The following is a 27,184-nucleotide window of genomic DNA, read 5'->3' as shown; positions in this document are numbered from 1 at the left end:
TTATGTTGGTATTGTCAAAATTTGTCTTTATACACTAACTTCAGTCCATTAACTTTACAGTTTTGTAATTATTATTTATGCATTTGTGTTTTAAGATCATATGGGGAAAAAAACCCAAAGAGTTAAAAACTAAAAAAATGCCGCAATACTGGCATTTACATTTACCTGCGTAATTACACTTACTACTGTTCTTTATTTTTTCATATAATTTCAAGTTATTGTCAGTGTTTTTCATCCATGCCTGAAATGCCTATTTAGCATTTCTTGCAGGACAGTTCTAGTAGCAACAAAATCACCAGTATTTATTTGAAGGGGAATGTATTAATTTTTCCTTCATTTTTAGGGATGCTTTTGCCAGATATAAAGTTCTCGGTTGATAGTTTTTGTTTTTGTTTTTGTTTTTGTTTTCCCCTGAGCACTTTAAAAATCACCTACTAAGTTCTGGCCCCTATGGTTTCTGAAGGGACATCAGCTGTCACTCTTGGTAGGAGCACTCATATGAATATTCTCTTTGCCCCTTTCCCTTTAAATCTCCCTGTGTGTATGTTGCCCCCCAGGGATTTAAGGCTCTGTTCATTTTCTTCATTCTTTTTTCTTTCTGCTCCTCAGACTGGGTAATTTCATGAGACTTATATTCAAGTTTGCTGAGTTTTTTTTTCTTCTGTCTGCTCAAATCAGAAGTTGAACCCCTTTAGTGAATTTTCATTCCAGTTACACTTTTCAAATGTAGAATTTCTATGTAGTCTTAGAAATATATCTTCTTATTGATATTCTATTTGGTAAGACATTGTTCTCAAACATTTCTTTACTTGATGAGAAATGGTTTCCTTTAATTTTCTGAGCATATTTAAACTAGCTGACCTAAAGACTTTGTTTAGTGAAACAATTTCTGGACATTTTCAGGGACAGATTCTGTTGGACAGCTTCCTTTCCTGTAATGGACCATGATTCTTTGCATGTCATATAATTCTTTGTTGATATTGGAATATTAAGTAATATTATGTAGGAACTTAGTTCAAATTGTCCAACCCCCTCCCTACTTTGTAGTTGTTGGTGTTTGTTTCTATTTGTGTGTTCAGTGACTTTTCTGAATTACTTCTGTGAAGTCTGCATTTTATACTGTGTTGAACCCCTGAAGTCTCTGGTTGGTTAGCTAATGGTTTTACAGTGGTGTCTTTAGATGCTTGTAACCAGTAAGCCTCCCAGTTCTGGTTGGTACATGCATATACAACTTAGGCAGTTTACAATCATATTTTCACGTCCTCAAGGTTAGCCCACAGTGTGAGTTTAGGGCCTCCTCAAATGATTCTTGAATATATATATATTTGTGGCCCTCTAGATGCCCAGGAATGTGCCAGAGCTTTCCAAAGCCCTCTATGGACATAGACATTCTTGCAGCTTTTCCTTTTAAGCTGATTTGTTAGCCTGTTGTTTACTCAACTGATACCTACCACCTTGGGCAGCCATGATGTTCGTAATTGCCTGTGATTGTTTTCAACAAATACTGATGGAGAAAAGGCCATTTGCATTGTGTGAGTGCCTGTTCAGGCTTGAAGAATAAGGAAGGAGGGAAAGAAGAAAGGAGGGAAGGAAGTCAGTCTTTCTTTTTGTTCAGTTAGCTACCACATAGTACATCGTTAGTTTTTCATGTAGTGTTCAATGATTCAGTAGTTGCATATAACACCCAATGCTCATCACCACAGGTACCCTCCTTAATACCCATCACTGGGCTAATCCATCCCCCAACCCCACTCCCTTCTGTAACCCTCAGTTTGTTTTATGGAGCCCATAGACCCCTATGGTTCATCTTCTTCTCTAATTCTTTTCATTCAGGTTTCCCTCACTTCCTGTATGGTCCTCCTCGCTATTCCTTATGTTCCACACATGAGAGAAACCATATGATAATTGACTTTATCTGCTTGACTTATTTCTTTTTTAAAAATTTTTAAAATTTATTTTCAGCGTAACAGTATTCATTGTTTTTGCACCACACCCAGTGCTCCATGCAATCCGTGCCCTCTCCAATACCCACCACCTGGTTCCCCCAACCTCCCACTCCCCACCCCTTCAAAACCCTCAGATTGTTTTTCAGAGTCCATAGTCTCTCATGGTTCACCTCCCCTTCCCATTTCCCTCAACTCCCTTCTCTAACTCCCCTTGTCCTCCATGCTATTTGTTATGCTCCACAAATAAGTGAAACCATATGATAATTGACTCTCTCTGCTTGACTTATTTCACTCAGCATAATTTCCTACAGTCCCATCCATGTTGATGCAAAACCTGGGTATTCGTCCTTTCTGATGGTTGATAATATTCCATTGTATATGTGGTCCATATCTTCTTTATCCATTCATCTGTTGAAGGGCATCTCGACTCCTTCCACAGTTTGGCTGTTGTGGACATTGCTGCTATGAACTTGGGGTGTAGGTGCTCCTTCTTTTCACTACATCTGTATCTTTGTGGTAAATACCCAGTAATGTAATTCCTGGGTCATAGGGTAACTCTATTTTTAACATCTTGAGGAACCTTCATATGTTTTCCAGAGTGGCAGTACCAGCTTGCATTCCCACCAACAATGGGAAACCATTCCCCCACTTCACATCCTCACCAACAGTTTTTGTTTTCTTTTTTCTTTTTTAAAGATTTTACTTATTTATTTGACAGACAAAGATCACAAGTAGGCAGAGAGGCAGGCATAGAGAGAGGGGGGGGAAGCAGACTCCCCGCCTAGGAGAGAGCCCAACACAGGGCTCGATCCCCAGACCCTGAGACCATGACCTGAGCCAAAGGCAGAGACCCAACCCACTGAGCCACCCAGGCACCCCTGTTGTTTTCTGACTCTTTAATTTTTGCCATTTTAACTGGTGTAAGAGGGTATCTCGTTGTGTGCTTTTTTTAATGTTATGTTAGTCACCATACAGTATATCATTAGTTTTTGATGTAGTGTTCCATGATTCATTGTTTGTGTATAACACCCAGTGTGTTATTCTTTTTGCACATTTCTGATTCAATGGGTTACTGTTTGATTGAGTATGTTTATATTTATATTCTTGAGGAAGTGTGGTTGGTAGTATTCATATATGTATTTGTGTGGCTTTGTCCTCAGGGCAATGGAAAGGGTTCCCTTCTCATCTGTTTTCTATGCGAGATTGTGTAGAATTGATGTGATTTCTCTTCCTTCTTTAATTTCTTCTCTTAAAGTTATTTCCCTGATTAAACCAGTGAAGTCATCCTGGGCTAAATATTTCTTCCTTTAGAAGGTTTAAATTTTGAAAACATTTTATTTATAGAGGTGAAATTATGCAAGTTACCTATTTTTTCTTGGGCAAATTTTAGTAGTTTGTAATTTTTGAGGAATTGTTCTATCTCTTCAAATTTGTCTAATTTACGTGCATAGAGTTGTTTGTAGTGTTCCTTTATTATACTTTTAATGTCAGCAGGTTCTGTGGTGATGTTCCTTTCCATTCCTGATATTGTTAGCTTAGATTTTCTCTCTTTTTTCTTTATTAGTCTTACTAGAGATTTATCAATTTTATTGATCTTTTCAAAGAACCGTATATAGTTTTCATTGATTTTCTCTATTTTTTCAATTTAATTGATTTCTGTTCTTTATTAATTTTCCTTCTGCTTGCTCTGAGTTTATTTTGCTCCTAATTTCTTAAGGTGGAAAAAAAAAAGGATTACTGATTGAAAGTTTTTCTTTTCTTTTTACCCTCCAATGCTGCCAATTTATTTATTTTTAAATTTTTATTTATTTTTTAAAAAGTTTCTTTTCTAATATAAATATTTAGTAGTGTAAATTTCCCCCTAATTATTGCTTTAACTTTATCCTGCAAATTTTGATATGTTTTTATTTTAATTGTTGTTCAGTTTAAAATACTTACTGACTTCCCTTGAGACTTCTTTGATTTCTGTAGTTTTCAGAAGTGTGCTGTTTAATCTCCAAGTATTCTCTTTTTTTCACTCTTATCTCTCTGTTATTGACTTCTAGTCTACTTCCATTCTGGTCAGAGAACATACTTTGTATTACTTCAATTTAAAAATTTTTTTAGAAATTTCTTTTCTTAACTTCAGTATGGTCTGTAGTTAAGTTGCCATTACAACATGGTAAATGTTCCATGTATACTTGAAGGGATGGTATATTCTGCTGTTGTTGGGTGGAATGCGTTGCAAATGTCAGTTAGGTCATGCTGGTTAATGGGTTGGTTCTTCTATACCCCTGATGATCTTCTGTCTACTAATTCTACCAGTTGTTGTGTGAAGAGTGAAGTCTTTAGCTATAAATGTGGACTTTCTGTTTTTACTTGCAGTTCTGTCAGTTTTTGCTTTGCATATTTTGACTCTGTTGTTAAGGGCTTACTCATTTGGGATTATTACATGTTCTTTATAAATTAACTCATTTGTCTTTATAATATTTCTGGTAATTTTCTTGGCTCAAAGATTTACTTTATTTTAATATAATAATATTAATGTAATTTTAATAAAATATTAATATAAATATTCCAGCTTTGTTTTGATTAGTGTTTGCATTACGTGTATTTTTTTATTCTTTTGTTTTTACCTACCCATATTTGAAGTGAGTTTCTTGTAGATAACGCAAAGTTGAGTAATTTTTTAAATCAACTTTTTAAAAAAGTTGAAATTTTTAAAAATTTCAATGAGAATTTTAAAAAAGATTTTTTAAAATCTCTGTCTTAGAATCAGTGTGTTTACACTATTTTCATTTAATGCAATAATTGGTACATTTGGATTTAGGTCTACTATTTTATTATTTCCACTTTTTTCTCATTTTTGGTTCTCCTTTCTCATCTTTGCTGCCTTTTTTGGGTTACTTAGGAAGTTTTTAGTACTCCATTTTAATTTATCCATTGTGGTTCTGTGTCTACTTTTGTGTGCTCACAGTAGGGATTATGTTAAACATACTCAACTCTCACCACTTACTTAGAATCATTATTTTACTACTTCAGTTGGGATGTAGAACTTTTATCAATATATAGGTCCTTTTACCCTCCCACCATTATGTCATTATGTTATTAGTTGTTTTATGTATTATGTCTAGCGTTGACAGCCTCATCAAACAATGTAATAATTCTTGCTTTCAATTGCCAAATATAGTCTGAAGAATTGTGCAGGAGAATAGTCTGTTTTGTTTACCCAACATATTAGTCAGCTCAGGCTGCCCTAACAACAGAAATTTATTTTCTCACAGTGCTGGAGGCTAGAAGCCTAAGATCAAGGTACCAGCTTGGGCATGTGCTGGTGAGACCTTCCTGTCTGGCTTGCAGATGGCTGTATCCTCACACATCATTTCCTCTGTGGGCCCATGGAGATCAAGAGAATTCTCTGGTGTCTCTCTCTTATAAATTTCTATTGGATTAGGGTCCCACCCTTAGGACCTCTTTTAATCATAATTAACTCCCTAAATGCTCTATATCCAAAATTGGGGGTTAGGACTTCAACACACAGATCATGGGAGGGGGGGTTGGGCAGACAATTCATTGTCCATAACATCCAAACATCTACCATTTATGTGGGTCTTCCTTCACTCCTGATGCTCTGAATCTTCCTTAAATGTCATTTCCCATAGAAATTCTTGTGGAGCAGATCTGCTGACAGTGAACTTTCCTAGCTTCCCTTCATGCAGAATGTCTTTATTTCATCTTCATTTCTGAAGGATAATTTTGCTGGATACAGAATCCTGGACCAATGATTATTTCTTTTAGTGACTAATTTTCAATGAGAAAAATCACAGTAATTCAAATTATCCCCCCACAAGTCATGTGTGTATATTCTTTGGCTGTTTTCAAGAGTGTTTGTTGTTTAATTTTCAGTGGCTCTGAAATGGTGTGTCTGGACATGGATTTCTTTGTGTCCAAGATTTGCTGGGCTCTTATAATCTGGTTGATGTCTTTCACCAAATTTGAAAAAGTTTCAACCATCCTTTCTTTTTCTTTCTTTTTTTGTAGAAACTTTAATTTATTTTTTATTTTATTTATTTATTTGTCAGATAGAGAACAAGCAGGGGGAGGGGCAGACAAGGGAGAAGTGGGCTCCCTGCTGAGCCAGGAGCCCAATGCAGGACTCGATTCCAGGACCCTGAGATCATGACCTGAGCAGAAGGCAGACACTTAACCAACTGAGCCACCCAGGCATCCCTCAAGCATCATTTCTTGAAAATATTTTTTTTTAAAAGATTTTATTTATTTATTTGACAGAGAGAAATCACAAGTAAGCAGAGAGGCAGGCAGAGAGAGAGGAGGAAGCAGGCTCCCTGCTGAGCAGAAAGCCCGATGTGGGGCTCGAACCCAGGACCTGGGATCATGACCTGAGCCAAAGGCAGCGGCTTAACCCACTGAGCCACCCAGGCGCCCCTTGAAAATATTTTTTAACTACACTCCTCTGTCTTTCTAGGACTAGTGACATGAATTTTAGTCCTTTTAGTTTAATCCCATAGGTTCCTGAGTCTCTATCTAACAGGTCCCTTTCTTGCTCTTGCTTAGATTGGTTAATTTCTATTGATTTATCTTCAAGTCCAGTCACTCATCTGTTGTCTGGATTTTGCCACTGAGAAATTGAGTGAATTATTCCAGTTATTATATTTTTCTACTTATAAAAGGTATATCAGTTCTTTATATCTTTTCTTTCTTTGTTGAGCGTTTCTGTCTTTCCATCCCTTCCAAGAACATTAGCTTTCTCTTTTTGGATCATTTTTATAATAGCTGCTTGAAAGTCTTTGTCAGCTATTTCCAGCTGCGGTGTCATTTTGACATTGGTGTCTGTGAATACTCTTCTTGCAGGCATATGAACTGAGAGTTTCCTGAGAGTTTCAGGGGACTATTTTGGATAGCATTCTGGATGTAATGAATTCTATGTTTTGAAACTGTGGGTCTCCCTTATATCTAATGAGGAATGTTGATTTTTTTAAAGCTGGAAATAAACTTTGCTGAGTTCCAGTGATAGGTTCCTGCCAGCCTTCCAGGGGTTGTTTTGTTTCCAGAGTCTTTGCAGTACCATTTCCATCTGTACTGAATGTGCCCACCTAGTACTTGTTGTGGCTTTGCCCAGTGGCCTGTGCCCCAGTTCAGAGCTCGAGGTCTTTGGCCTGCTGATTGGGGTCAGATCCACTCACAAGTGGCTCAGGGGTGAGCCCTGGGGTTCCTTGACAACCTCATGTTCTCTTTGGTTGGAAAGGTAGGCATGTTGCTTTGGGACCTGCTTACCATAGTCCCCCCTGCACCTACAGGAGGATAGAAAAAGAAAGATCAGTGGGTCCTCCTTCAGTTGAAGAACAATGTTCTCTATCCTCAGTGTTCTGAATGTTTCTGATCTTGATGGGCGAGGGTGTAAGAGCATGGAGAAAACATGGGGTGTCTTCAGTTATCTCTGAGCATTTGGGGTTCTCTTCCCTATGCTCTAGGGGAGGGGGAGGGACCTGCTTCTGGATATTGGGCTGCCCTGTGTGCAGGCAAGTGGGAGAAGGTGGACTCACTTCTGGTTTGGTGGACTTTGAATTCTGGTTTTTGTCCTCCCCAGTCCGCCTGCTGCTGCTTACTTTGAGAACCTTCAGACAAACTCCATGGCCCTGTGGCTGCATTTGGTGACTAAGACAGGGTGGACCAACCACAGGTGTTTTTGTAAAAATATGGCTTTTAATTTTTTGTACTTAGGTAGATGGACCCAAAGATGGTGTTTCTAGTGTGGGACAAATCCTAAACATCCTTGTGGTGATATTTGCAACTCACTCAGGTCAATTTTGAAGGCAAACCACTGTGTAGCTGGGGTCCTCATGGTGTTGGCTCAGTTGTGGGATCAGAGTGACCATGGAGGGCTCCACAGGCTTCTTCCTGGCACAACCAGTGGCAGATCATCTCACACACAGACAGGTGTGCATGCATGCACACACACTTTTACATGGATGCACATTTATTTTATTTTTATTTATTTATTTATTTGTTTGTTTTTATAAACATATATTTTTATCCCCAGGGGTACAGGTCTGTGAGTCGCCAGGTTTACAAACTTCACAGCACTCACCATAGCACATACCTCCCCAATGTCCATAACCCCACCCCCCTTCTCCCCAACCCCCTCCCCCCAGCAATCCTCAGTTTTTTGTGAGATTAAGAGTCACTTATGGTTTGTCTCCCTCCCAATCCCATCTTGTTTCATTTATTCTTCTCCTACCCCCTTAACCCCCCATGTTGCATCTCCACTTCCTCATATCAGGGAGATCATATGATAGTTGTCTTTCTCCGATTGACTTATTTCGCTAAGCATGATACCCTCTAGTTCCATCCACGTCGTCGCAAATGGCAAGATTTCATTTCTTTTGATGGCTGCATAGTATTCCATTGTGTATATATACCACTTCTTCTTTATCCATTCGTCTGTTGATGGACATCTAGGTTCTTTCCATAGTTAGGCTATCGTAGACATTGCTGCTATAAACATTCGGGTGCACGTGCCCCTTCGGATCACTACGTTTGTATCTTTAGGGTAAATACCCAGCAGTGCAATTGCAGGGTCATAGGGTAGTTCTATTTTCAACATTTTGAGGAACCTCCCTGCTGTTTTCCAGAGTGGTTGCACCAGCTTGCATTCCCACCAACAGTGTAGGAGGGTTCTCCTTTCTCTGCATCCTCACCAGAATCTGTCATTTCCTGACTTGTTAATTTTAGCCATTCTGACTGGTGTGAGGTGATATCTCATGGTGGTTTTGATTTGTATTTCCCTGATGCCGAGTGATATGGAGCAGAAGAAAGAAGTTGCTGCGGCTGAGGTCGAAGAGGTTGCTGCCTGTGTTCTGCTTAAGGATTTTGATGGATTCCTTTCTCACATTGAGGTCCTTCATCCATTTTGAGTCTATTTTTGTGTGTGGTGTAAGGAAGTGGTCCAATTTCATTTTTCTGCATGTGGCTGTCCAATTTTCCCAGCACCATTTGTTGAAGAGACTGTCTTTTTTCCATTGGACATTCTTTCCTGCTTTGTTGAAGATTAGTTGACCATAGAGTTGAGGGTCTATTTCCGGCCTCTCTATTCTGTTCCATTGACCGATGTGTCTGTTTTTTTTGCCAGTACCATACTGTCTTGATGATGACAGCTTTGTAATAGAGCTTGAAGTCTGGAATTGTGATGCCACCAACTTTGGCTTTCTTTTTCAATATTGCTTTGGCTATTCGAGGTCTTTTCTGGTTCCATATAAATTTTAGGATTATTTGTTCCATTTCTTTGAAAAAAATGGACGGTATTTTGATAGGAATTGCATTAAATGTGTAGATTGCTTAAGGTAGCACAGACATTTTCACAATATTTATTCTTCCAATCAAGGAGCATGGAACATTTTTCCATTTCTTTGTGTCTTCCTCAATTTCTTTCTTGAGTACTTTATAGTTTTCTGAGTATAGATTCTTAGCTTCTTTGGTTAGATTTATTCCTAGGTATCTTATAGTTTTGGGTGCAATTGTAAATGGGATTGACTCCTTAATTTCTCTTTCTTCTGTCTTGTTGTTGGTGTAGAGAAATGCAACTGATTTCTGTGCATTGATTTTATATCCTGACACTTGACTGAATTCCTGTACAAGTTCTAGCAGTTTTGGAGTGGAGTCTTTTGGGTTTTCCACATATAGTATCATATCATCTGTGAAGAGTGATAGTTTGATTTCTTCTTTGCCGATTTGGATGCCTTTAATTTCCTTTTGTTGTCTGATTGCTGAGGCTAGGACTTCTAGTACTATGTTGATTAGCAATGGTGATAATGGACATCCCTGCCGTGTTCCTGACCTTAGTGGAAAAGCTTTCAGTTTTTCTCCATTGAGAATGATATTTGCGGTGGGTTTTTCATAGATGGCTTTGATAATATTGAGGTATGTACCCTCTGTCCTTACACTTTGAAGAGTTTTGATCAGGAAGGTATGCTGTACTTTGTCAAATGCTTTTTCAGCATCTATTGAGAGTATCATATGGTTCTTGTTCTTTCTTTTATTAAGGTGTTGTATCACATTGATTGATTTGCAGATGTTGAACCAACCTTGCAGCCCTGGAATAAATCCCACTTGGTCGTGGTCCAATGTACTGTTGATTCCTATTGGCTAGTATTTTGATGAGAATTTTTGCATCTGTGTTCATCAAGGATATTGGTCCGTAGTTCTCTTTTTTGATAGGATCCTTGTCTGGTTTTGGGATCAAGGTGATGCTGGCCTCATAAAATGAGTTTGGAAGTTTTCCTTCCATTTCTATTTTTTTGGAACAGTTTCAGGGGAATAGGAATTAGTTCTTCTTTAAATGTTTGGTAGAATTCCCCCGGGAAGCCGTCTGGCCCTGGGCTTTTGTTTGTTTGGAGATTTTGGATGACTGTTTCAATCTCCTTACTGGTTATGGGTCTGTTCAGGCTTTCTATTTCTTCCTGGTTCAGTTGTGGTAGTTTATATGTCTCTAGGAATGCATCCATTTCTTCCAGATTGTCATATTTGTTGGCATAGAGTTGCTTATAGTATGTTCTTATAATTGTCTGTATTTCTTTGGTGTTAGTTGTGATCTCTCCTCTTTCATTCATGATTTTATTTATTTGGGTCCTTTCTCTTTTCTTTTTGATAAGTCTGGCCAGGGGTTTATCAATCTTATTAATTCTTTCAAAGAACCAGCTCCTAGTTTCGTTGATTTGCTCTATTGTTTTTTTGGTTTCTATTTCATTGATTTCTGCTCTGATATTTATGATTTCTCTTCTCCTGCTGGGTTTAGGGTTTCTTTCTTGTTCTTTCTCCAGCTCCTTTAGGTGTAGGGTTAGGTTGTGTACCTGAGACCTTTCTTGTTTCTTGAAAAAAGCTTGTACTGCTATATATTTTCCTCTCAAGACTGCCTTTGTTGTGTCCCACAGATTTTGAACCATTGTGTTTTCATTATCATTTGTTTCCATGAATTTTTTCAATTCTTCTTTAATTTCCTGGTTGAGCCATTCATTCTTTAGAAGGATGCTGTTTAGTCTCCATGTATTTGGGTTCTTTCCAAATTTCCTCTTGTGATTGAGTTCTAGCTTCAGAGCATTGTGATCTGAAAATATGCAGGGAATGATCCCAATCTTTTGATACCGGTTGAGACCTGATTTAGGACCCAGGATGTGATCTATTCTGGAGAATGTTCCATGTGCACTAGAGAAGAATGTGTATTCTGTTTCTTTGGGATGAAATGTTCTGAATATATCTGTGATGTCCATCTGGTCCAGTGTGTCATTTAAGGCCTTTATTTCCTTGTTGATCTTTTGCTTGGATGATCTGTCCATTTCAGTGAGGGGAGTGTTAAAGTCCCCTACTATTCTTGTATGATAGTTGATGTGTTTCTTTGATTTTGTTATTAATTGGTTTATATAGTTGGCTGCTCCCACGGTAGGGGCATAGTTATTTAAAATTGTTAGATCTTCTTGTTGGAAAGATCCTTTGGGTATGATATAGTGTCCTTCCTAATCTCTTATTATAGTCTTTGGCTTAAAATCTAATTGATCTGATATAAGGATTGCCACTCCTGCTTTCTCCTGATGTCCATTAGCATGGTAAATTGTTTTCCACCCCCTTACTTTGAATCTGGAGGTGTCTTTGGGTTTAAAATGAGTTTCTTGTAGGCAACATATAGATGGGTTTTGTTTTTTTTATCCATTCTGATACCCTGTGTCTTTTGATTGGGGCATTTAGTCCATTAACATTCAGGGTAACTATTGAGAGATATGAATTTAGTGCCAATGTATTGCCTGTATGGTGACTGTTATTGTATATTGTTTCTGTTCCTTTCTGATCTACTACTGTTAGGGTCTCTCTTTGTTTAGAGGACCCCTTTCGATATTTCCTGTAGAGCTGGTTTGGTGTTTGCAAATTCTTTCAGTTTTTGTTTGTCCTGGAAGATTTTAATCTCTCCTTCTATTTTCAATGATAGCCTAGCTGGATATAGTATTCTTGGCTGCATGTTTTTCTCGTTTATTGCTCTGAATATATCATGCCAGCTCTTTCTGGCCTGCCAGGTCTCTGGATAAGTCTGCTGCCAATCTAGTATTTTTACCATTGTATGTTACAGATTTCTTTTACTGGGCTGCTTTCAGGATTTTCTCTCTGTCACTAAGACTTGTAAATTTTACTATTAGGTGACAGGGTGTGGACCTATTCTTATTGATTTTGAGGGGGGTTCTCTGCACCTCCTGGATTTTGATGCTTGTTCCCCTTGCCATATTAGGGAAATTCTCTCCAATAATTCTCTCCAATATACCTTCTGCTCCCCTCTCTCTTTCTTCTTCTGGAATCCCAATTATTCTAATGTTGTTTCGTCTTATGGTGTCACTTATCTCTCGAATTCTCCCTTCGTGGTCCAGTACCTGTTTGTCCCTCTCTTGCTCAGCTTCTTTATTCTCTGTCATTTGGTCCTCTTTATCGCTAATTCTTTCTTCTGCCTCATTTATCCTAGCAGTGAGAGCCTCCATTTTTTATTGCACCTCATTAATAGCTTTTTTGATTTCAACTTGGTTAGATTTTAGTTCTTTTATTTCTCCAGAAAGGGCTTTTATATCTCCCGAGAGGGTTTCTCTATTATCTTCCATGCCTTTTTGGAGGCCGGCTAGAACCTTGAGAATCGTCATTCTGAACTCTAGATCTGACATATTACCAATGTCTGTATTGATTAGGTCCCTAGCCTTCAGTACTGCCTCTTGTTCTTTTTTTGTGGTGAATTTTTCCGCCTTGCCATTTTGTCCAGATAAGAGTGTATGAAGGAGTAAGTAAAATACTAAAAGGGTGGCAAAGTCCCCAGGAAAATATGCTTTAAGCAAATCAGAAGAGATCCCAAATCGTGGGGAGGGGGGATAAAAAGAGGTTCAGAAAGAAAGAAAGAAAGAAAAAAGAAACAATTAAAGAAAACGAATAAAGAAAAAATATAAAAAAGAAAAAAATATATATATTAGATAAACTAGTTAAAAAACGTTGAAAAGGGGTAAAAGTTAAAAAACATTTAGCCGAAGAAGAAAAAAAATTGAAAAAGAAAAATAATTAAATTAACTGCAAGACTAAAGAATCATAGGGAGAAAGCCATGAGTTCCGTGCTTTGCTTTCTCCTCCTCTGGAATTCCACTGCTCTCCTTGGTATTGAAACTGCACTCCTTGGTAGGTGAACTTGGTCCTGGCTGGATTTCTTGTTGATCTTCCGGGGGAGAGGCCTGTTGTAGTGATTCTCAAGTGTCTTTGCTCAGGCAGAATTGCACCGCCCTTACCAGGGGCCAGTCTGAGTAATCTGCTTGGGTTTGCTTTCGGGAGCTTTTGTTCCCTGAGTGCTTTCCGTAGAGTTCTGGAGGATGGGAATGAAAATGGCGGCCTCCCAGGCTCCAGCCTTGGAGGAGCTGAGAGCTCAGGGCCCCACTCCTCAGTGCGCCCTCAGAGAATAGCGCCCCATTACTCCCGTCTCCCTGGCCTCTGGCCACGCTCCAAGCTCACCGAGCCTGCGACCAGTCAAGGTAACCCTGAGATGAGAGCTCACTCCTCGGCTCTGTCTCTGTAGTCAGCTTCCCCATTTTAATACCTGCAAGTTCTGTGACACTCAGACACCCCCAATCCTTCTGTGACCCTGCGGGACCTGAGGCCATGCTGACCATGCGTGGGCTTCACCCCAGTTAGCCTCTGGATCGATGTCCCTCAGCGGAACAGACTTTTAAAAGTCCTGATTTTGTGCTCTGCCGCTTGCCGGGAGCCGGCCCCAACCCCCGCAGTCTATCTTCCCATCGCTTTGGATTTACTTGTCCGCCAGTCCTACCTTTCAGAAAGTGGTTGATTTTCTGTTTCTAGAATTGCTGTTCTTTTTCTCTTCGATCTCCCGTTGGATTTGTAGGTGTTTGCAATCTTTAGATAAGCTATCTAGCTGATCTCCTGCTTCCTGAAGTAGTCTCAGCCTGCTACTTCTCTGCCATCTTGACTCCTCCTGGATGCACATTTAAACACACATGCTCACACCCAGACCTATACACATGCATAGACATATATACACCCTTGCACACATTTCAACACACATACTCACAGACACACATACACACAAACATATGTGCATGCACACTTAAACACATATACTCTCAACAACACATGCATTAACATGCATACACTCATGCACACACAACCATACATAATAATCCCCACATATATACACATAGACATATACACATAGATGCATACACACACAGCGTGATCAGGAATGATTTTGTGACATGCTTATCGAAGACACAGTTTCCTTCACAGTTAGTTTGGGAGGATTCCTATGGAGTGAGCCTCAGAAATAACAGAGACCTGGTGTGGCCCTAACTTGAGGATGCAGCTGAGTCTGGGGCCACAAAACGAGTGGCAGGTGCCTCACTGTAAGTCTGAAAGGTGTGTACCTATTGGCCGCGGCTGAGGGTGATAGTCACCTGTGTGGTTAGGTGCTCTCTGCCTTCACATGGTAGCATTTGTGAGGACTCATCCATTCTCAGAATTCTGGTAGTAGCCTCAATGGCTGTAAAAATGATTCCAGAAATGTTATTGTTGGCTGGAAGGGCAGATGTGGCAGGAGCTCAGATGGGCATCACATCCACAGGAAGCATGTGGATTCCACTGAACCCCTGTGGCCCCCGGAGACATTTTCCTACAGAGATTTTGCTTCTGGAGGTGTCTGGGTCAAACAGAGGTGGTGGCTGAAGGGATGGAGAGGGTGTAGGAGTGTATGAAGTGGTACTTATGTGGGTGTGGGCTGAGAAACAGTGATATTGGTGAGTCTTACAAGCTTGGGTGAACACATAGACTGAGGGGCCACCATCTGAGACATGGCAGGTGGACAGGAGCAGATTTGCTGGGAGAAGTAGGTGATGAGCTAGCCTGGGATGTCCAGGGGGTGGTTGGCTGTCTGGGCATGGTACTCAGTTGATGCTGGTCTGGTAAGGGAGACTCAGTGTTTGTTGGCATGTTGGTTGTGGGAGGGACTGGGAAAAGAAGTACCGTGGAGGGAGTGGATGATAATGGGACCTACCCCTAGGATCCTGGGAGAGCTGGGACCATATAAGGAGAGGCCCAGAGGGGTGGGGAGAGAATCCAGTGACATGGAGGCTGACTACAGCCCTGGCCAGCCACTGCACTGGTTGTTGAAGACCACTGTCTTCCATCCAGCCACCTGCTCCAGGGGAAAGTCAGCCAGCTGGATGTTTTATCTTTTTTCTCCATGAAAAATACATTTAAGACATAAAAATAGAACCATCTATACTGCGGGTTTATGCCTTTTAAAAATATTAAAAATCCAATTAAAAATCTTATTACTCAAGGATATTGCCCATTCTTGGTGATATCTTATAAAGAATTATCTTTGAAATGCAAGCTGGTTCAGCCACTCTGGGAAACAGCATGGAGGTTCCTCAAAAAGTTGAAAATAGAGCTACCCTACAAACCCAGCAATTGCACTACTGCATATTTACCCCAGAGACACAAATGTAGTGAACCGAAGGGGCATGTGCACCCGAATGTTTATAGCAGCAATGTTCACGCTAGCCAAACTATGGAAAGAGCCTAGATGTCCATCAACAGATGAATGGATAAAGAAGATGTGGTATATATGGAATATTACGCAGGCATCAGAAAATGAAATCTTGCCATTTGCAATGATGTGGATGGAACTAGAGGGTATTATGCTAAGCAAAATAAGTCAATCAAGGAAAGACAGCTATCATATGATCTCACTTATATGAGGAATTTAAGGAACAAAACAGAGGATCATAGGGGAATAGAGGAAAATTTAAAAGAAGATGAAATCAGAAAGGGAGACAAACCATAAGAGGGAGACTTTTAATCATAGGAAGCACACTGAGGGTTGCTGAAGGGGAGGTGGGTGGGAAAGTAGGGTAACTAGATGATGGACATTAAGGAGGGCACATGACATAATGAACACTGGGTATTATATAAGACTGATAAATCACTGACCTCAGAAATTAATAATACATTATATGTTAATTAAATTTAAATTTAAAAGATGAAGGCAAAAAGTAAAATCTAAACCATATATATATATGGTTTAGATTTTATTTAGATTTTATTTTATTTAGATTTTATTTATTCTATTTTATTTAGATTTTATATATATATATATGAATTCTCCCTGAAAATACCTATGCTCTGATGGCCAAAAGCCAAGATTTCCATTGACTATTGGAAGGTTAGAGAGGAGTTCCTGAAGCAAAAAGTCCCTAGTAGATGAGATTGGAAAGTTAGAGTTAAAAGCACCCCATCTGGACTTCTCTAGTGTGAAAACTCTCCTACTGTGGACATCTGAAACTGTGGGGCCGAATGTAACAAAGTCAGGTTAAGTTAATATCTGGACTGGAAAGGAGAAAGAGGGACATTTCCAGGTGCTAGAAAAGAGGAGGCACTGAGAAATGAAAGCAGTGGGTGATGACTTGGTGCACTGTTGCTACTGTGGGGGGCTTTGGGTCCCAGGGACCTGGGTCTGACTTACACCACCAGCTTGCCAATACGCATGAGAACAAATAGGAAGTGAGATGGAGATCAGCATACAGTGATGGAAACCTTCTAGAACCACATCATTAAAGAAAAGATGGACCAGTGGGGCACCTGGGTGGCTCAGTGGGTTAAGCCGCTGCCTTCGGCTTGGGTCATGATCCCGGGTCCTGGGTTAGAGCCCCACATGGGGTTTTCTGCTCAGCAGGGAGCCTGCTTCCTTCTCTCTCTCTGCCTGCCTCTCTGCCTACTTGTGATTTCCCTCTGTCAAATAAATAAATAAAATCTTAAAAAAAAAAAAGATGGACCAGAAAAGCAATCTCCTGCAGCCCAGGGAGGTCACAGGGCACTTGTATTTCTGCTTCGGCTTAGATGGGAAAAGCTCCCCTAAGAAATGGAAGCCTATTTTTCACTTGGGAATGAGATTTCAACTTATAATGCTAAGGAACCCAGACTGAGAAGTTAACCTACCAGTGGGGCTCCAGGCCAGTGGCACTCCTGGAGTGCCTGGCAACAGTGAATATCAGGAGGATTACCCCACCGCCAAAGCCACACTTAATAATACCACTGGCTGAGGAAACCATGTCAGATTCACAGTAAAGTACATCTAAACACTGGAGGAATAATCCTATATAGAAGGGAAAAGATGAGGGCTAGACCACCCAGGGACCTCAGATGATGTAACAGCATACTTAAAATGAGTAATATGAGAGATTTGATAAAGTAAGAAAAAAGATAAGTAGGAATCAGAAGAACAGGCAGATTCAAAGAAGAAGCAAATGAAGCTTCATTGGGAAACACATTTATAATGAACAATTTAGTGGAGTGATAAATAGCAAATTAGACATAGCTGGAGACAAAATCACTGAACTGAAAGATAGATTTGAGGAAGTTATTCAGAGGGAAACACAGAGATTTAAAAAAATAAGAGAGAAGGGCAGAGGTAGAGAAGAGAAGCTATAGGCCACAGGTGTGTCCAAAGGATTTCCAGGAGAGGCTGGAGAGAATGAGAAGAAAAAATTATGATGGAAATCACACAGAGAAATTTTAGTAGGGGTTGAAGATGTGAATCCTAAGCTTCAGGACTCCCAAGTGATCATGGGAAATGTAGGAAAAATAAATCCACAGCTAGACACATCACAGTGAACCACAGAAGAGTAAAGATGAATGGGAAAACAGTAATCCTTCCACAGATTTGTCCACAGCAATGAAGAGCACAAAGAAGGCATCATCGCCAATGTACTAGAGAAATATGACTGTCAACCAGAATTCTGTATCCAGCTAAACTATCATTCAAAAGTTTGAGTGAAATAAAGATGTTTTCAGGAGGTAAATGGAGAGAACTTACCATTTACAAAACCCTGCTGGAAAAAAAATTGTTGATGGATATATGTCAAAAGGAAGAATGTAATATGATCCAGAGAAGTAAGCTAATAAAAACCATGTTCAGTCCCCAAGCCAGGGCTTTCATTATACGGATGGTGGCTGGATTACTAGAAGTGACAGACTGCACTAGGAGTCATTGTGTCTGTGTTCTTGTGACTTGGACATCACCCATTGTTGGTGACAGTGCACAAGAAATTCTCCCTGAAAATACCTGTGGTTTGATGTGCAGGTATGCCTCCATTTGTTAGGATAATTATGGGATCACAGATGTTAAATGCCAAATCCTGAATCATAACACATACCTACCTGGAAATTATTTGACCTGGAGTCTTCAGATTATGAAAACTAACCTGTTCTTGCTTTATGTGTTTTCTGAGTGTGGGGTTTTCTGTGTAGAGGGAGCCAGGAACAGGGCGGGCTTGTGGCCAAGCCATCCTGGTTTTGAGATCCAAAGGGTGGGCCTTCATTCAGGTCTAGATATTTGATTGTCCCTCTCTGTCTCCAGAACCTGCATTAGTGTTTGCCAAGGACCAGCCAGCATTCAGGGAGGTGCAGGCCAATGTGCGGGCCAGTGCCACCCTGAGCTGCGAGGTGGCCCAGGCCCATACAGAGGTGACGTGGTACAAGGACGGGAAGAAGCTGAATGCGAGCTCCAACGTGCATGTGGAGGCCAAGGGCTGCAGCAGGCGGCTGGTGGTGCAGCAGGTGGGGAAGGCGGATGCCGGGGAGTACAGCTGCGAGGCCGGGGGCCAGAAGGTGTCCTTCCGCCTGGACGTCACAGGTCAGTTCTTTTGGTTAAACTCTAGTCTTGATCGAGGGTGATGGTGGGATAAGCATAGAGTCCAGATAGACTCTGGAGCTCTTTCCATTGGACTTAACTTTTCACATGTCCCTCCTTTGGCCTCCGATTCTCATACATGTGGCTGAGCCAAGAGAAATTGGATAGGAAGGTGTACATGGAAAGGTTTGCTAATTCCTATGAACCATGACTGGTTTTCCAGGGATGATACCCACCTGGGACAGCCAACATGGAGCAGTGGTAGAATGTATGGCCTCCACCTGGGACAGCCCACATGGAGTAGTAATAGAATGTGTGATCCCTACCTGGGACAGCCCACATGGAGCAGTGATAGAATGTGTAGTTCCTACCTGGGACAGCACACGTGGAGTAGTAATAGAATGTGTGGTCCCCACCTGGGACAGCCAACGTGGAGCAGTGATAGAACGTGTGGTCCCCACCTGGAGAAACTGGGCGGAACAATGGTACAATGTTTAGTTCTCACCTGGAACAGCCATGTGGAACAGTGGTCATATGTGGTCCCCACTTGGAACAGCCCATAGGAGATGTGGTAGAGTTAGGGACCCCCTGGAACAGTCCACATTGAGGAAAGGGAGAATTTAGGGTCTTCACTCCTTCAGGCAACATAGAGCTGGGACAGTCCGTGAGGACCAGTGGTAGAATGTATGGTCCCCACCTGAACAAGCCCTCACACAGTAGTTACAGAATAGGTACATAAATTGTGTTACTTATTGCTGAGAAGGCTACAGGGCTTCTCCAGATGACACAGCTGACACAGAGCTGACACAGGAGAAGTTTCCATTCCCTCTGCTTCCTGGTTCAGTACTTCTTCCCCCAGTGCTGCCTTCCTAACAGACATGATATCTTCAATCACGTGTGTCCCTCTCTGTCCCCAGAGCCCTCCATGGTGTTTGCCAAGGAGCAGCCAGCACACAGTGAAGTGAAGGCCAAGGCAGGGGCCAGTGCCACCCTGAGCTGTGAGGTGGCCCAGGCCCAGACAGAGGTGACGTGGTACAAGGACGGGAAGAAGCTGAGTGCGAGCTCCAACGTGCACATGGAGGTCAAGGGCTGCAGCAGGCGGCTGGTGGTGCAGCCCGCGGGGAAGGCAGATGCTGGGGAGTATAGCTGCGAGGCTGGGGGCCAGAAGGTGTCCTTCCGGCTGGACGTCACAGGTGGGTTCCTTGAGGTCTTTCTTATGCTCCTTAGAGCACAGTAGTTATCCAGAGTGGGGGTGCATGCAGGTGACGTCTCATGTCCTGTTTGGTCACAAAGTTTCCCAAGCAGCAGCCAGCAGGTATGAATTACATGACCATGATTGTATTTTATGAGTGCTTCTTATCTTTTCACTTGGGCAAACATTGCAACAATCTCAGAGGAGGAGTTCTGATTATTCCCATTTTATTTTATTTTGGTTTTTTTTTTGAAGGTTTTATTTATTTAACAGAGAGAGATCACAAGTAGGCAGAGAGGCAGGCAGAGAGAGAGAGAGAGGGAAGCAATCTTCCTGCTGAGCAGAGATCCTGATGCAGGGCTCGATCATAAGACTCCGGGATCATGACCTGAGCCGAAGGCAGATACTTAACCCACTGAGCCACCCAGGCACCCCAATTATTTGCATTTTAATATGAGGCTAAGAAAATTCTATAAGTTGCCAAAATTTACACAGCCAGAAAACCACAGAGCCAGGGTTTGGACCCCATATTCTGAGATTATTTGTTTACCTTTTCTGCCTGAAGAACTCTGTCATCAGTATTTATTTTAGCTGGTCTTCTCAGGCTCTATTTTTTTTTCTTATATGGAAATGTATTTATTTTACATTTAATTCTGAGGATATTTTCTCGGGGAATCACATTACATTTTAATAGCGCTTTTTTTGTAATTTATAAATACAATTTTGTAATTTGTAAATACAATTGACTCTTGAACAACGTAGGTTTGAACTCCACAGGTCCACTCGTATGTGGATTTTTAAAATAAATACAGTACAGTATGGTAAATGTGCTTTCTCTTTCTTACAATTTTCTTAGTAACATTCTCTTGCCTGTAACCTACTTCACTGAAGAGTTCTGTCTGTAATACATAACACATATAGCAAATTGTGTGTTGGTCAAGTTTGAATCATCAGCAAGGCTTCTAGTCAACAGTAAGCTATCAGTAGTTACATTCTGGGGGAGTTGAATTAAACACAGGTTTTTGACTGCATGAGACTTCATCACCCCAACCCCTATGTTGTTAAGAGTCAATGGCATGTATTTTAGCATTTTGAAGATATCATTCCATTGTCTTCTGAGTCCCATATTTTCTTCTAAAACATCAACTGTCAGTTCTGTTATGTTGCTTCAAGGACTTTTTTTTTCTTTTCCTTTTCTTTTCTTTTCCTTCCTTCCTTCCTTCCTTCCTTCCTTCCTTCCTTCCTTTCTCCTGTTGCTTTTAAGATATTACGTTTGGTTTTAGTTTTCAGCGGTTTTACTTTGATGAACCTAGGTGTGGTTTCCTTTTTATTCGTCCTGGTTGGGGCCACAGATCATCTTGGGTGTCTGGGTTTATGTTCTCCTCAACCATAGGCTATCCTTGGCCTATCTCTGTTCTGTCCCATCTCTCTGTCCCAAGTTCTGTTACATTTTATTTAACCATTCTGTGTTTCCCCACATGTCTCATATGCATCTTTCTTTCTGCCTCTTAATTATTTTTCTCTCTCCTTTATTTTGTGTGTTTTGTTGACGTGCCTTAAAATCCCCTAATATTCTGTTCTGCTTAGAGTATATCTGACTCACTTATATACTGTGTTGACTATTTTCAAGTGATATAATTTCCATCTGATTGATTTCTTATAGATTCCAGACTCTGTAGTAAATTTCTTATGGTTGATTTATTTTTAAAGTTTCATTTTAAAACAGTATTAATCATGGGTATATCCCATCTGAAAAAGCATAATAACCCATCATCTGATATTGTCCCTTTTTTTGGTTTTCTATTTACTCCTTTCCTTGACACACAAGCAACATTTCCACTGATTGTCAGACATTGCTTGAGAAAACTTGTTGGGTATAGATCATGCTATCTTATTCCAGAAAGAGGGTTGTTCCTTCCTATGATAGTGGGGAGAAGGCAGCCAAACTTCAGCTCATTCCAGGACCATGCTGCCTCGGGGCCCCCTTGCAGTTTTGATCAGGGCCTTCCATCTCTGGTGGGCCCCAATTCTGGGCATGGTCTTCCCCAAATTCCTGCAGATGCTTAGGTGTGGGTGAGGCCCCTTTCCCAGCAGATGCTCAGTGCTAATCTTCCCTGGAATGCAAGGTGCCAGAGTGTGCTGTCTGCTCTGGAGCTCAGAGGTTTTCTGCGGGGCTTCACAGTCTCCTGTGTCCAGCATCTTCAGAACTCATCAGACCCTTGAGGGGAACATGGCTGAGTGGCAGCTCAATTCTACATGGTCCCTCTTCCCAGGAGACTTGGATCCTCCTCTAACTGCACCCCTCTATGCACACAAGTGTGCACGTACTGGTGGTCTCCCTGTTTTTTTGGGAGCTGTGCTGTGCCTGCATTGTCATTATCATGTCCTGCCCAGACACAGCAGTGTCCCTAGGGGACAAATAAGGGCCAGTGGGACCCCACATCCCTGAGTGGCTCTCTTAGACCATCCTCAATGACTCCACAGCATCCTTACAGAAGAGCCTGGCCCTGGGCTCCCCTCTATTAGAATGTCTGCCCTATGCTTGAATCAAAGCTGTCTATCTTGTGTCATTCATCACTCCTCGGAGAGGTCTGCCCTGGCCCCAGAGCCCAAGGGACCCGTCCATCCCTTCTCTCACATGTGTGGCCTTGTTTAACTACACCCAAGCATGGTATCACTGCCGTCATGACTGATGTGCTTGCCTGTCTCCCTCAGTAGATTGGGTGCAGTCTGTCATGTTTCTAGCCACTACCATGGTGCCTGGTGCCTGCATGCTATAGGCCAGCATTCACTTGGGTTGTGCCAGTGATTGTGTGCATGGCTGGCTGCTTTCACAGCACGGACTCTCTGAGAGTCTATGTGTACGCACTTGAGTTTACTGGGAGTCATGCGGTTTTAGAAAAGAGGCAATCTCAGGTGTTGGCAAAGATGTGAGGAATTGGAACTCTCACACACTGCTGGTGAAGTGTAAATTGGCAAAACCATTTCTGAAACCACTTTGGAAATATCTGTTAAAGCCAGTGTATAACTTACACCATAAGTTATACCGATAGGATGTAGTGTGTGGTGGGCATACCGTGTGCTGGGGGTATAGGAGTGAATAGGCCCACCTCCCCACAAGGGCTGGCTGTCACCTAGGATGGATACATCCAAATGTACACTCGGGCCCCAGGTCAGGAGGCATATGTTTGCAGACACTCTCCAACAGCCTGCTGGACTCATGATGGCATTTGCTCCAAGTAGGAAATTAACTGAACTCTGAAGCTTTCCTCCCTGTGACCTAAGTGGTACCAGCTCTGTGTCTCTTAACATATATATCTGTCTCTGTTCCCAGAGCCCTCTGTGGCGTTTGCCAAGGAGCAGCCAGCACGCAGTGAGGTGCTCTGCAAGGCGGGGGCCAGTGCCACCCTGAGCTGCGAGGTGGCCCAGACCCAGACAGAGGTGACGTGGTACAAGGACGGGAAGAAGCTGAGTGCGAGCTCCAAGGTGCACGTGGAGGCCAAGGGCTGCAGCAGGCGGCTGGTGGTGCAGCCCGCGGGGAAGGCGGATGCCGGGGAGTACAGCTGTGAGGCAGGGGGCCAGAAGGTGTCCTTCCGGCTGGATGTTGCAGGTCAGTTCTTGTGGGACTATAATAGCCTTGTGTGGAGGTGATGGGATTCGCTAACTGCCCCAGCCAACCCTGGTGCTCTTCCCACCAGGTCTCATGTTTTCACACAGCCCATACTCCCAATTCCCTTACTCATGGCTGGGCCAAGGTGGTGCTGTGCTGGAGGGGTGCGGACAGAAGGGAGAGAGTGCTCCCAGAAATCCAAGTGGTGTTCCCACATAGTAATGGCAGTTGTAAGTTGTTTGCTGAGAACCTCCAGGGTGTTCTTTGGTGCCTGGGACTCTGCTGTACCTTGCACTTGGAGTCTGAGACTAGGCATTTCTCACCCACCCATTATATGTGAATTTTCCTCTGCTGAATAACCTGGCCACTCCAAGACACCCTCACCCAGCTACACGCTGGGCCACATGAGGGAGAGATGCCTGCATTTCACTAAATCAGGAGATGGGAGAGTTTCTGCCAGCCGATCTTACTTGGATTTATGTCAAGACAGAACTACGGACTATGGAAGTTTTCGGTGTACTAGAGCACATTTTCCTCCTTGCACGTGGGAATGAAGGTTCCCTGTGCCCCTGTGTGTAGCAGAATCCAGAGCTCTGCTCTGTTGCAATGTGTGCTCAAAGTACAGCAAGAGCAGAGGGCTGTGAGATACCTGGTAGGCGCATGTGAGGTCGGGATTCTCTTTCTGAAGTAAATCTTGCTTCTCCCCTCTAAGAACATTTGGTTCAGAATTCCCTCTGGAGTCTGAGTCACAGGTTTAAAAATGGAGAGGAATGAATGGCTTATTCTGCACCCACTTGCTTTGTTAAGATGAGGTCCTTTGTAGCAGCCTCTGTATGATAAGGCAGTATTTCACAGCATTGTCTGGAGACTTGTGTGTCTGTCCCATTCTGGCTGGTTCATAGTGAAGGCTGAGATCTACATGTATTTTCTTGTTGTTGAGTCTTAATGGCCAATCAAGATGGCCTACAGCCCCACACTGGCTTCTAGGGGCCACCACCTGACCATTTGCTATTCTATCTGTCATATATGGGTGTGTGCAGATACCAAAAAACCGACTATGTATTTTTTTTAAATGTTATTTTCAAAAGAATATGACAAATTATTTTATGGTAATAAACATATAAAATATTTGACAAATCAACCAAATACTTGGAAAACTCTGTAAAAAGTGACACAAGAAGATTTCAACACTTCAAACAGTCCTAGAAACTTTTATTTATTTATTTATTTGATATATATATATATATATATATATATATATATATATATAGTATTATGTTAGTCACTGTATAGTCATTAGTTTTTGATGCAGTCTTCCAAGATTCATTGTTCATGTACCACACCCAGTGCTCCATGCAATACGTGCCCTCCACAATACCCACCACAAGGCTCAGCCCTCCCCACACCCCCCTCCCCTCCAAAACCCTCAGTTTGTTTCTCAAGAGTCCACAGTCTCTCACAGTTCATCTCCCTCTCTGATTCCCCCCCCTTCACTTTTCCTTTCCTTCTCCTAATGTCCTCCATGCTATTCCTTATGTTCCACAAGTAAGTGAAACCATATGATAATTGACTCTCTCTGCTTGACTTATTTCACTCAGCATAATCTCCTCCATAATCTCCTCCAATCCCATCCATGTTGAAACAAAAGTTGGGTATTCATCCTTTCTGATGGAGGCATAATATTCCATAGTATATATGGACCATATCTTTATCCATCCGTCCATTGAAGGGCATCTTGGTTCTTTCCACAGTTTGGCCACTGTGAATTGCTTCAATGAACATTGAGGTACAGGTGACCCTTCTTTTCACTACAGCTGTATCTTTGGGGTAAATATCCAGTAGTGCAATTGCTGGGTCACAGGGTAGCTCTATTTTTAATTTTTTGAGAATCTCCATACTGTTTTCCAAAGTGGCTACACCAACTTGCCTTCCCACTGACAGTGCAAGTGGGTTCCCCTTTCTCCACATCCTTTCCAACATTTGTTGTTTCCTGCCTTGTTAATTTTGGCCATTCTAACTGGTGTAAGTTGGAATCTCAATGTGGTTTTGATTTGAATTTCCCTGATGGCTAATGATGATAAACATTTTTTCAAGTGTCCACTACCCATTTGTATGTCTTCATTGGAAAAGTGTCTGTTCATGTCTTCTGCTCATTTTTTGATGTGATTATCTGTTTTTTGAGTGTTTAGTTTGAAGAGGTCTTTATAGATCTTGGATATCAGCCCTTTGTCTGTAGTGTCATTTGCGAGTATCTTCTCCCATTCCGTGGGTTGTCTCTTTGTTTTGTTAACAGTTTCCTTTGCTGTGCAGAAGCTTTCGATCTTGATGAAGTCCCAAAAGCTCATTTTTCCTTTTGTTTCCTTTGCCTTTGGAGACATATCTTCAAAGAAGTTGCTGTGCTGATGTCAAAGAGGTTACTGCTATGCTGTCCTCTAGGATTTTGATGGATTCCTGTCTCACATTGAGGTTTTCATCCATTAGAGTTATCTTTGTGCATGGTGAAGAGAATGGTTGACATAAGAAGATTTCAGGACCTCAAATAATCCTAAAGCCTTTATTTATTTATTTATCTATTTATTTATTTAGAGACTTAATTTATTTGCCAGACAGAGAGAGAGAGAGAGAGAGAGCACACAAGCACAAGGGGGAATGGTAGGAAGAGGGAGAAGCAGGCTCCCTAATGAGCAAGGAGCCCAATGCAGGACTTGATCCCAGGACCCTGGGATCATGACCTGAGCCAAAGGCAGATGTTTAACTTTGTGAGCTACCCAGGAATCCTGCCCTAGAGCCTTTTATTTTATTTTTTTTAATTTTTAGTTTTTTAAAAAATTTTTAATAAACATATAATGTGTTTTTATCCCCAGGGGTACAGGTCTGTGACACTCCAGGTTTACACATTTCACAGCACTCATCATAGCACATACCCTCCCCAATGTCCATATCCCCACCACCCTCTCCCGTCCCCACTTCCCCCAGCAACCCTCAGTCTATTTTTTGAGATTGAGTCTTTTATGGTTTGTCTCCCTCCCGATCCCATCTTCTTTCATGTTTACTTTTCCTACCCCCCAAACCCCTCATGTTGCTTCTCCACTTCCTCATATCAGGGAGATCATATGATAGTTGTCTTTCTCTGACTGACTCACTTCGCTAAGCATAATACTCTCTAGTTCCATCTACGTCATTGCAAATGGCAAGATTTCATTTCTTTTGATGGCAGCATAGTATTCCCTTTGGAGCACCATGTTTGTATCTTTAGGATATATACCCAGCAGTGCAATCGCTGGGTCATAGTGTAGCTCTATTTTCAGGTTTTTTTTTTTTTTTTTAAATTTTTTTATTTTTTCAGCATAACAGTATTCATTATTTTTGCACCACACCCAGTGCTCCATGCAATCCGTGCCCTCTACAATACCCACCACCTGGTGCCCCCAACCTCCCACCCCCCACCCCTTCAAAATTCTCAGATCGTTTTTCAGAGTCCATAGTCTCTCATGGTTCACCTCCACTTCCAATTTCCCTCAACTCCCTTCTCCTCTCCATCTCCCCTTGTCCTTTTCAGTTTTTTGAGGAACCTCCACACTGTTTTCCAGAGTGGCCGCACCAGCTTGCATTCCCACCAGCATTGTAGGAGGGTTCCTCTTTCTCCGCATCCTCAGCAGCATCTGTCATTTCCTGACTTGTTAATTTTAGCCATTTGGACTGGTGTGAGGTGGTATCTCATTGTGGTT

At 41.7% G+C, this 27,184-nt stretch overlaps 1 protein-coding gene across 32 annotated transcripts in view; it reads left to right on the top strand.

Annotated features, from left to right (window-relative positions):
* OBSCN (obscurin, cytoskeletal calmodulin and titin-interacting RhoGEF) overlaps window positions 1-27,184 on the top strand; it is a 146,109-nt gene that overhangs the window by 13,004 nt on the left and 105,921 nt on the right. For 30 of the 32 annotated variants that reach the window (XM_047729456.1, XM_047729434.1, XM_047729440.1 and 27 more), the window contains exons 10-12: window positions 18,382-18,657; window positions 19,572-19,847; window positions 23,181-23,456. In XM_047729456.1, coding sequence (XP_047585412.1) covers window positions 18,382-18,657; window positions 19,572-19,847; window positions 23,181-23,456 — 828 coding nt within the window. The remainder of the gene's footprint in view (window positions 1-18,381; window positions 18,658-19,571; window positions 19,848-23,180; window positions 23,457-27,184) is intronic. The other 2 variants (XM_047729436.1, XM_047729435.1) reach the window with 2 other exon arrangements.

The sequence above is a fragment of the Lutra lutra genome, chromosome 5, assembly GCF_902655055.1.
Source record: "Lutra lutra chromosome 5, mLutLut1.2, whole genome shotgun sequence".
Classification (NCBI taxonomy): Eukaryota; Metazoa; Chordata; class Mammalia; order Carnivora; family Mustelidae; genus Lutra; species Lutra lutra.
The sequence above is the reverse complement of the archived record's forward strand: the minus strand, read 5'-3'. Positions and strand labels throughout refer to the sequence as shown.